Source organism: Sinocyclocheilus anshuiensis, unplaced genomic scaffold (genome assembly GCF_001515605.1).
Source record: "Sinocyclocheilus anshuiensis isolate Anshui unplaced genomic scaffold, SAMN03320099.WGS_v1.1 scaffold173, whole genome shotgun sequence".
Classification (NCBI taxonomy): Eukaryota; Metazoa; Chordata; class Actinopteri; order Cypriniformes; family Cyprinidae; genus Sinocyclocheilus; species Sinocyclocheilus anshuiensis.
This window is the reverse complement of record NW_015536480.1, coordinates 197,382-208,674: the sequence shown is the minus strand read 5'-3', so window position 1 is coordinate 208,674 and position 11,293 is coordinate 197,382. Positions and strand designations below refer to the sequence as shown.

Genomic DNA, 11,293 nt, shown 5'->3' with positions numbered 1-11,293 from the left:
ATTGTGTGTGTGTGTGTGTGTGTGTGTGTGTGTGTGTGTGTGTGTGTGTGTGTGTGTGTGTGTGTTTATACATACAGTGAAGATATATATTTTTCCTGAATGACAGAAATGTGTTTAATTTGTATGTTTATTCAATATCTAGTATTGAAAAAAATTGAGTAACGCAGGTTAGGGTGTAAAACTGTATTCACATCTGTCCCAAGTTTTGGTAAGAGTGTTGCAACCTTGTGTCAAATAAATATAAAATAAAACAGAACATATAATAAATAATACTTTGATATGAGGAGCATTGTTTGATAGTTAAGCAACTCATTTGACTGATACTTTGTTGAAAAGCAAGTCCTTTTGAGGACTACTCATGAAAACTGCCAAATGTAAATACATGTGTTAATGTTGATCTTAATGTTACTGTACAAGAAGACATTCACCTTCAAGAACCAAGCTTTAAACTGATGGCAGCACAGGGCTCTGTTAGCAGAGAGAGGTTGTCCAGCATCCCAACAGACAACCCAAGCTCTAAAAAGATTTAGATAAGATACAAAGAAATGAACCATTTTGACACAAAGAACAAATGAATTATTGCACTCTTTTAAAGATGTAATAACGCTGTCTAAATGTGAGTATTACACTGAATTCTGTACCTGATCTGGCGCTTCTCCGAGACACTAAGGGGCATTTCACGCAACACCCGCACACATTCACCAGCAGACAAACCTTGTAGTTTGTTTAGCAGGTCTTCATTTTGGGTCACTAGAACCAGAACACAGAAACAAAGTGTCTTAATAAAGATTATTTTCTCCATATCTTTCTGTAAACAGCCTGTTTCTTGTTGCTGTGCCTTTAAGACTTTTATGTAAATAAGTGTGAAATTAAATTAGAGAAGTATACAACAAGTGGTTGTTGCAGTGTAGTTTCAGTAAACGTTCTTTGTCACTGAGGAGGAAGTTCTGAAAGTTACAGTATTTGTCACAGTACATCAAATGCTCTCATCTTTAAAGATCAAGAACAATTTGATTCCTCATGATACGAGTCATATTTGCTCCAAATAGTTGGCATTGTGAGTGTTTTACTGCTGCAAACCATCATCCTCGCAGTCCTCCTGCCCTCTGAAGACGTCCTGGTCTGTAGCGCAGTAAGCGGTGGACACAATGCTAAGAGGTCGTCTTCTTCGCGTCTCGGTGGATCGGGAGAGCGCAGTCGACTGATTAAATCCTGAGAAAGCAAAAAAGGATCATAAATTGACATTGTGCACTAGAAACTGGAGTTAATAAATACGTCGTTAGTGGAGAAGTCTCTGCTCTTCTGTATCTCAATGTGCAATTGCTATATTACAACTAACTAACTACAAGTACTGTAAAATATAATGTGTAATTGGAATTGCATTTGGAAAGAAAAAAATATTTGGTGTGTGGTTCTGGTGTTTGAGTTTCACGTTTCAGAAATCGTGTGACAAGTAAAGATTTTGTGTGTAAACAGTTGAAAAAAAAAAGACTAAAAGAAATCGGTTCAGAGGACATTTCTAGAACTTAATTGTACTTATGTTAGACTACTCTTGTAAAAAAATAACTTTGCATAATTGTATTGAATGTGCACTTGTAGTGTACTTCAAATCCTAAAAGTATATATATTTAACAAAAAAAAATTACTTGCAGATTTTATAATATTTTGTAATTAAAAATGTATTTAAAGTTACAAAATTGAGTAGAAATGACATTAAATTATATTTTAATTGACCATAAATGCTTTTCAGTACATTCAGCAGTACACTTTATCCATATTTCAAAGACAGAATTATACACAACAGACATAATAATTATACAATTACATAAAGATGTACTTAAGTCCTACTTAAAGGACATTAAGTCCTACTTAAGTGGGTCAAAAAGTACTTTTTAGTTTAACTAAATGCATTTAAAATATACATTTGTAAATTTGCAATTGTAAATAACTTGCAACTAAGAGTCCAAAAACATTACATTCATGTCACACTTAAGTGTTAATACACTTATTATTTCCGAAATCAGCACTCTTTTTAAAAGTATACTAAAAGTATACTCTTTTTCATGAGGGTTTGTTTGCATATACTATTATTTTGTTGTCTGATGCAATAAAATTCATATATTACAGCCACAAGAGCATATTTTAGTGGAACAGCTATGATTTTATTAATTGTGCAAATATTAAAAAAACAGCATCAAAACATTTTCTTACTGATAGAGCGGCTAGGCATGGAGGACAGGACCTTCTGGGTTGAAGAAGACCAGCTATTCCTGTGCAGGGCATCCGTGTGTTTGGGCTCATGGTAATGCTGAGCTTCTTGATTTGCATGTGTCAGATCAACTACAAACAGAAAAAAAGTTAGAAGTTAGAGTTAAAATAAGTTATTTCTTCCCTATGGGATTTATGTCAGGCTGTCTGTATGCTGTGTAGTACTCACATTTCACTGCTCTGTATGGTCTCCTAATAGCCTCGAGCTCAATCAGGTCTTGGTCTTCATCTTCACTGGAAGTCATCTCCATGATCTGGGATGCAGCCATCCAGACTGTCTAGAGCTGTGTAAGCAATAGGTGATAAGCCATATCAGAAATTAATTTTCATATTAAAAGCCAATATTTGCCTGGGATTTATTTTTTCAGAGCATTTTTATACTGTAAAAAATGACCGTGAATTTAACGGTAAAAGACTGTAAAAATGCAACAGTAAAAACCTGTCAAATGGTTAACGGTAAATTCCCCTACTATAAACGGTGAAAAACTGTATTGGACATTACATGTATTGGACCGTATAGACCGTATAATTTACAGTGAATAACCGTAAATTGACATTCCCAGAATTCCCTGCGTTACATTTTAAATTTGATGTTTTTTTGTTTAAATAACTATGTTTCTTCTTAGTTTTTTCTTATCAACTTTCTATATTAGGGTTGTGTATTACACCTAATGTTGTTAAATGAATGTTTATTGCATTATTTCAGTTTCATGTGTGTTACCATGATGGTGTTTAGTGTTTGTGTGAATGACACTGTGCATCTTCTATATATGTTTTTATTTAAAAGCTGCTTGTGATGGGCTTTGGTTCATCATGTAACTTTCTCATCACCACCTGTATTTGGTGGTTATCAGTGTATTACAAAGTTACAAAACAGATTTCAGTACTTCAATAGGTTGGTATATTAACATTATATCAGTTAATGAAATTACGGTATTTAACTGTAAATTTAAGTTAAAACCTAAAACGTTGCTACCGTATTTTTTACGGTAAAATTCCGGCAACCACAGCTGCCGTTTTTTTACCGTAAATTTTACTGAATTTTTTTTACAGTGATATAAACCCCATAAATCTACAACAGAAACAAAAAGTGTCTTTCATTTACGTCAAAAGCAACATCATAAGATGCCATAGCATAATAAACATTCTCTAAAAATATATTTTAAATAACTGTCCATTCCTTACATTAAACTACTCTTGTAAAAAGGTGTAGTGCACTTAATTGTAGTCCATTCTTAAAAGTATATTTAAAAAAAAAACTACTTACAGATACTATAATATTAATGCAATAAAATTGTGCTTTAAGACAGTACACTTTCATGACCATGTGACTAAAGTCCACTCTGTAATAAATTGACATTCCCAGAATTCCCTGCGTTACATTTTAAATTTGATGTTTTTTTGTTTAAATAACTATGTTTCTTCTTAGTTTTTTCTTATCAACTTTCTATATTAGGGTTGTGTATTACACCTAATGTTGTTAAATGAATGTTTATTGCATTATTTCAGTTTCATGTGTGTTACCATGATGGTGTTTAGTGTTTGTGTGAATGACACTGTGCATCTTCTATATATGTTTTTATTTAAAAGCTGCTTGTGATGGGCTTTGGTTCATCATGTAACTTTCTCATCACCACCTGTATTTGGTGGTTATCAGTGTATTACAAAGTTACAAAACAGATTTCAGTACTTCAATAGGTTGGTATATTAACATTATATCAGTTAATGAAATTACGGTATTTAACTGTAAATTTAAGTTAAAACCTAAAACGTTGCTACCGTATTTTTTACGGTAAAATTCCGGCAACCACAGCTGCCGTTTTTTTACCGTAAATTTTACTGAATTTTTTTTACAGTGATATAAACCCCATAAATCTACAACAGAAACAAAAAGTGTCTTTCATTTACGTCAAAAGCAACATCATAAGATGCCATAGCATAATAAACATTCTCTAAAAATATATTTTAAATAACTGTCCATTCCTTACATTAAACTACTCTTGTAAAAAGGTGTAGTGCACTTAATTGTAGTCCATTCTTAAAAGTATATTTAAAAAAAAAAACTACTTACAGATACTATAATATTAATGCAATAAAATTGTGCTTTAAGACAGTACACTTTCATGACAATGTGACTAAAGTCCACTCTGTAATAATGTCAAATTATACGTTTTACTTTAAAACACATTTGAAATCACTGTTTTAGGAATATTTTGTGATGCTTTAAAGAAGTCCACTTATTATGATGTGTTGACTTACATAGTAACACACATGTAAAGTACTTGATTATAATGTAACTGTAGTGTTTTATTTGATGTTAAAATTTGAAGCTAAATAAGCTAATCATTACAAATGGCATTAAAGAAATGCGTGAATGCCTTTGTATATTCAATTACCTGCCTTTAATATAAATTTCAACTATAATACATTTTCATTTAATTGAAGTTAACATGCAAAACAAATTTTCTGCAAACATTACATTCAGTTCAAGATTAAGTATATTCGTTTAAAGTATATTATTTTCATAGTATGTACTTTTATAAAGCATGCTAAAGTATACTATCGCAGTAGATCTAATTGTAGTTTTTCTATCAACCCACTTTAGCTGTTCATTCAATAACATTCATCTTAAGACTGTTAGCTGTTCTGATAAAGTACCACCAATTGCAATACTCACCTAAACAGCTGCTGCTACGCAAAGTTTCCAGCACAGTCTAATAAGGAAGATACACTGTTCAAAGTTTTCATACGTATAAAAAGTGACTGGTACTTCAACAGTACCCATTCTGTGAATAAGCAGAAACATTTTCACAGTTGACAGACTGCATACAAAGTGACAAACCACAGGCAACGTGCAGAGAGGAAGACAAGAACGAGCTGACGTCTTACAATTTTTTATTTATTTATTATTATTTGGTTTGGTACTATTATCACAAACAACACTGTGTATAGGGAGACAGGTATTTTACATTACAGTGTGGTATGTGAAATTGTAAACAGAGGCCTTACCATGGTAGAGACTGCTTACTGTAACTCAGCCTTCATCTGAAAATGTCAGCTATAACAGACTCAGTCATACGTTACAGACCTCATGGCCGTGTCTTATTTTCATCACACCTTTTGACAACACATTAGATAGTTATAAACAGTATGGATTTGAGTTTGGTATTTTACTGTAAATGTATTTTATAATGGCAACTGTAGCTTCCATTACTATAACATCTGCAATAAGGCTGATTTAAAACATGTATCTTAAATAATTTTCTACCGAATGAAATCCTCTGTGTCTGTCAGAGAGCATCTCCATCTACACTGCAAAGATGCAGCAAGTTCTGGAATGCAGCCATTCACTCGCACTTTTGTGCAACTCAGCTTTGCATCTGTTTCTTTTTTAATCATATTAACAAACTTCATTTTGTGTATGTTTTGATTGAAAAGTGTGCTTATGCTATATTTATTTTATTTTTTTAAATGGCACTTTTTTACTATGTAGGCTACAAAAAAAAACAAAAAAAAACAACACACAATTAATGCATTTTAAATTGAGGCTTACATGTTCAAATACTTTTTTGGGTCCACTGTATTGAAGTAACTATGGATAGTTGATACAGATCCCCCGAAAAATGAAAATTCATATCATCAGCTACTTATACCATTCCAACCCTGTATGACTTTCTTTCTTCTATGGAACACACACACACACACGCAATATATTGAAAATTTTGACTGGACATTCTTCAACATATCATTATTTTGATGTATTTCACTACAGAAATGATTTCAGGTTTGGAAGACATCTGTTGAAAAAAACAGCATATGCTGGTTAGGTATGTTTTGACGCTGGGATGCTGGTTTAAGCTGGTCCTTTGCTGGTTTATGCTGGTCCTTTGCTGGTTTATGCTGGTCCTTTGCTGGTTTATGTTGGTCCTTTTGCTGGTTTATGCTGGTCCTTTGCTGGTTTATGTTGGTCCTTTTGTTGGTTTAAGCTGGTCCTTTGCTGGCTTTTGCTGGTTTATGCTGGTCCTTTGCTGGTTTATGTTGGTCCTTTTGTTGGTTTAAGCTGGTCCTTTGCTGGTTTAAGCTGGTTTACGCTGGTCCTTTGCTGGTTTATGTTGGTCCTTTTGCTGGTTTATGCTGGTCATGTGCTGGCAAAGGACCAGCATCCCAGAGTCAAAACATACCTAACCAGCATATGCTGTTTTTTTCAACAGGGTGGAGCTATGAAAATTATTCATTTTTAGGTGAGCATTTAAATTAAAAGTAGATTAATAGCGCCACCTAGAAGACTATATTCATCGGTACTTACGCAGTTCACAAAGAATCATTAAAAGCACAACAAACAACATAAAGTATTTCGGTGTTTAAAGCGTGTCCTACAGATTGAGGCCACGTGCTCAGTTTCTGCAGTCAGACCATAGAGCTGTGTAAACTCAAGGGCAAACCCTTGTGTGCAAAGTGATGAAACATCAGGACTACACCCGAACAAACAGCACAACACTGGAAACGTCTTTGCACTTTTTTTTTTAATTTAAGCATATGTGAAATAGCTGCTGATTACTGAAACCTGCAGGATTGCTGGAGCACTTGATCAACAGAATGACAGCCTATATTTAAGTATTAAAGTGATAGATAGATAGATAGATAGATAGATAGATAGATAGATAGATAGATAGATAAACAGGGGCGGTTCAAATATTATAATGTGGCAGTACTCGTTCTGACGTGACGTGTACTTCCTTGAAGGGTGGTGCGTTACTTTCAGGAAACAATTGTTAAAGTAAACAGCGTATCATCAAGCTGGACAACTTGCCGAAGCGCTGACAAATAAAGAGGGGCCAGAGTGTCACGAACGCGGACATGGAGACGAGTGCTTACGGTGCATCGCTGGCCGGTGGAGCCTTTGATTTCTGGAGCTTTCTAAAGCGACCGCAGACTATCGCCAGGCTGTTCAGTTGGGTGAGCTATATCAAAGTCATCGTTAGCTAATCGAGCTAGTGCTCCTACTCGGTGAAAGTTTGTAATACTGCCGCTGGCCTCAAACTGTTAGTTTAACAGAAGTTAAGCGCAAATCTAAATTCTGCTGTCACAAGTTGCAAAACACAGACCATATGGCAGCAGCAGTTTGGGAGTTTGTTGTTGAGGTCTGCATCATGTGACTTGTCAACATGTCAACATAGCACAGCTCTTTTATGCAGCTAGTTTGAGTGTTTTTCTTTCTTTCTTTCTTTCTTTTCTGAACCATTTACAACAACAGTATTCATCACCTGTTACATATTACACTGGCCACTCTTTTTTATTTCATCTACTGCAAAGAAATGTTTTTAAGAAAGATAATGTAAGCACACATTTTAAGCTACAAAAAATAGTGCATTTTAAATGTTAAATCTTTTGACGGAGCATTTTTAAGCAGATGTAGGGGTCTAAATGCCCGTATCACTGACCTAATTCTTCTTTTGCTGTGTAAATATATAGTCTTATATAGTTTTTTGTTTGTTTGTCGGTTTTTTTGATAACCAAAGTAGATACATCTTGTGAGGGCGTCACGCCACCCATTCAAACATGACACTGTTGTTCTCTGTAAACGCTCTCAGTAGTAGTTTCCTTGGTGTGTGTGATTACAACTGTGATGATGCATTATTAAAGAGATTCTGCTGTTGCCACTAATTCTGTTTCTTTCCATCACAGCTCTTCGCCATAGTGGTGTTTGCTACCATAGTTTCTGAAGGCTACATGAATGAACAGCATGAAGACATCACTAAATGCATGTTCAATCAGAATGAAAGTGCTTGCAGCTATGGAATTGGTGTTGGGATTTTAGCTTTCCTGGCCTGTGTTGTCTTCATTGTGCTGGATGCCTACTTCCCCCAGATCAGCAATGCCAACGAGAGAAAATACATTGTGTTGGGTGATCTTTGTTTCTCTGGTAAGAACTATTACAGATTTTTGTTTTTATCAGTCACTTTAAGTTTAATTGCAGAATGCATTTATTTATCGGACAGTGTCTAAAAACCACATATTTGCTTGGATCTAAAACCTAGCCCTGTTGAAAAAACCAGCATATGCTGGTTAGGTATGTTTTGACGCTGGGATGCTGGTTTAAGCTGGTCCTTTGCTGGTTTATGCTGGTCCTTTTGCTGGTTTATGCTGGTCATGTGCTGGCAAAGCATACCTAACCAGCATATGCTGTTTTTTTCAACAGGGAGTGAGCATTGAAAGCTCAGTTCACACTGCCAGCGAATGCAACAACAAAGCGACCTAAATTTACGTTCATTGAGAGCTGGCATCCATTACTTTTGCCAACGGTATGTGGACATCTCCAGAGACACGTCAAAAGTTGTGAGAAGTATTCTAACATCTCACAGTAAAGCGAGTAGAGCTCAAGTAATCAGAGTGCAAGTTCTAATTGGCACAGTTGTGGCGTTTATAACTGTTATTAGGGCAACCAGATTTAAAAAGGTCTACTAGCAACCAGGCAGTTCAAAGGCTAAAATGTTGGCGTCACGTTTGTCATGGAACTTCACAACTGGGTGATGTGGAACAGCATCTATATAGGAAATAAAAAGTTGCAGTCAATTCCAGTGGAGTTTCCATGATGTTAGCATGTTGCTAAGCTAACAACATGATACTCTCGGAGCATACCTATGCTTCCAGGGTCCCATGTTCTCCAGATATATATGGCACATAATGAACATTAAAAAAGGGTAATATGTTCCCCAGTTCAATGGCCTGGTAACATACATTAAGTAAACTTTTTAAAAGGTCAGGACACATTTTCCCTAACCCAACCCAGGAAAAGTAGTTTTTAAGTACAATTTAATACAAGTTCAACTGAACAACACAGATAGAAACCCCTCTATAAATGCTGGTTTATATATTAAACCCGTATGATAATTAGAACATACTTTATAGCCTGGTGGACATGTATCCCTCGTGCCATATAAATCTGGGGAACATAGGAATGACCCCGATGCTCCAATGAGCATTAAAATACACAGTACACACAACTATTGGATTTTTTTGAAACCAGAATAAATAGCGTCTCAATGATAAAAAATGTGTTATTGTTTTTTTATCAATATTTTTCAGTATTTAATGAAATACAAGTATACTTATGATTATCTAACTGGCTAACTTTTTTTTTTTTTTAATGGAGCTCATTTCCTTCTCTATGAAGGATACATGCAGTGATGTCTTAGTGGACAAAGCAACATTGCCAGCTTCATGTCTGAGGCACACTTATGATGACTTAAATGCTCATTATGGTTTGAAACAGAGCCATACTTTCTGTTACTCATGTGCTCTTTCCATCCATTGAAAGTTTGCACAACCAAAACTTCGCAGATCCAAAAAGGTCATACGGCATCTTAAAACAAATCTTTATAAATCTGCGGTTTGATCACTTTATATGATGAAAAGATTAAAATTAAGGGGTTTATTTTACTTTTTATGATCCACACATGGAGCGCATCAAATATGGTATCGCATATGCATTCATCACACATTAGAACAAACGATTTATATGGATTAGTTTGTCTTTATGAACTTTGTGAAGCGTCAAAGTTTTGGTTGCATACAATTTCAGTGGAGGGACAGAAACTTCTCAGGATTCATTAAAAAATATCTTGAGTTGTGTTTTTGAAGATGAACAAGAGTCGTTTGGGGTTGAGTAAATGATGACAGAATTTTCACTTTTGGGTGAACAAACCCCTTTACGTTCCTCTCTGCTTTCTCATCAGGTGTGTGGACATTCCTGTGGTTTGTGTGTTTCTGCATCCTAGCCAATCAGTGGTCTCACACTACTCAATCAGCCGTCCTAGCTGATGCAGCTCGAGCTGTGGTGGCCTTTTCCTTCTTCTCCACTGCCACCTGGGTGAGCACATCTCACTTCCTGTTTCTGCCTGACGGTCACCTTGTATATTTGATAAACTGAAACAAGTATCACGCTTTTTTTTTCTCTCAAGGCCCTTCTTACTGTGTTCGCATTACGACGATACCGCCAAGGGATGGACGAGGTTGGCCTAGGCTACAATGATCCATCCAGTGACCACACTTCCCCGTACCCTTCAGCATATACTGGTGCTCCAGAAGGTTACCAGCAGTCCCCATTCACCGCCAGTCCTGCGGGACAGGGAGGGTATCAGCCTCCCGCATACTGAGGGTGAAGGCATTTTAACGCTTCTGAGAGGCTCACCTGTGTGGACTGTTTCATACGCTCCACTTTTTCCTTTTCCATAAGAGTTGAAATTGTGACCTGGGATTGGTGTGCTTCGCTGGTGTGTTTTTTCATGTCTGAAAAAAAAAAAAGTTATTTATTTTTATTTTCTTCGGATGCAAATTCTACACATAACCCTAAGTGTAAAAGTTCCTCGCACATCTGCAGAATTATCTCGCTAATTTCTCCAAATTAGATTCTGAAAACCAGATTCAACACCAGCTGCAGTTTTTACATTTATGAAACGGATGGAATTTACTTTATTCCATGTCTTGAATGCACAATCACATAATGTAGGAAAATCTACAGAACTGACGTGCCTTAAAAGTAGAATCGAAAACAAAATTCCTCATATGCAGACAATAGAAATTGAACAGACTCTCTGTGCCAAATACATTACCACAATTGAGTAATTCTTTAAAAGCATTGCTTTGCCATATATCACATTTTTGGAAAGTATGCACTAAATATATTGCCAAATGGCTTTATTAACTGCTAACTTCAGTTTTGTTGAGGCTAGAATAGATTACTGATGAATAGTTCGATTAAGATTGTGATGTGGGAAATGAACTACTGTAAACGTGCTTTAATTTCATTTGTGACAGACAATAGGCTTTGTGTGAATAATAAGCCTTATTTTTGTAAACTTTAAGCACCTGAGTTTTGAAGTGGTAAACAATCATATAATGTAATGTTGTTGGTGTTCTTTTATGTCAGGCCAAATTCACTGCAAGATTTCTACCTCTTACTATTGAAATTGTGCCTTATTTTGAAATTAATATCTAGGAATTGAAATTAATTTCAATGAATTTC

At 35.4% G+C, this 11,293-nt stretch overlaps 2 protein-coding genes across 2 annotated transcripts in view; one reads left to right on the top strand and one right to left on the bottom strand.

Annotated features, from left to right (window-relative positions):
* Nucleotides 1-5,013, bottom strand: part of LOC107677672 (transmembrane channel-like protein 6) — an 18,214-nt gene extending 13,201 nt beyond the window's left edge. Inside the window, exons 1-6 of the mRNA XM_016472713.1 lie at nt 4,946-5,013; nt 2,438-2,552; nt 2,212-2,340; nt 1,081-1,212; nt 642-750; nt 429-516 (exon numbers count right to left, since the gene is read on the bottom strand). Of these exons, the coding sequence (XP_016328199.1) occupies nt 429-516; nt 642-750; nt 1,081-1,212; nt 2,212-2,340; nt 2,438-2,537 (558 nt within the window). The 5' untranslated portion in view covers nt 2,538-2,552; nt 4,946-5,013. The remainder of the gene's footprint in view (nt 1-428; nt 517-641; nt 751-1,080; nt 1,213-2,211; nt 2,341-2,437; nt 2,553-4,945) is intronic.
* A 1,802-nt stretch (nt 5,014-6,815) lies between these two features.
* On the top strand, nt 6,816-11,022 carry LOC107675514 (synaptogyrin-2-like). The gene is made up of 4 exons (XM_016469936.1): nt 6,816-7,224; nt 7,954-8,191; nt 10,005-10,138; nt 10,230-11,022. The coding sequence occupies exons 1-4, from the start codon at nt 7,126-7,128 to the stop codon at nt 10,422-10,424; spliced, it is 666 nt and encodes a 221-aa protein (XP_016325422.1). The 5' UTR covers nt 6,816-7,125; the 3' UTR covers nt 10,425-11,022.
* The last annotated feature ends 271 nt before the right edge of the window (nt 11,023-11,293 follow it).

Bases quoted from the DNA above. Each gene is read 5' to 3' on its own strand.
- LOC107675514 (XM_016469936.1), top strand. From the start codon at position 7,126: ATGGAGACGAGTGCTTACGGTGCATCGCTGGCCGGTGGAGCCTTTGAT. The intron at 7,225-7,953 runs GTGAGCTATATC...TTTCCATCACAG, and splicing joins TCGCCAGGCTGTTCAGTTGG to CTCTTCGCCATAGTGGTGTT. The intron at 10,139-10,229 runs GTGAGCACATCT...TTTTCTCTCAAG, and splicing joins TCTTCTCCACTGCCACCTGG to GCCCTTCTTACTGTGTTCGC.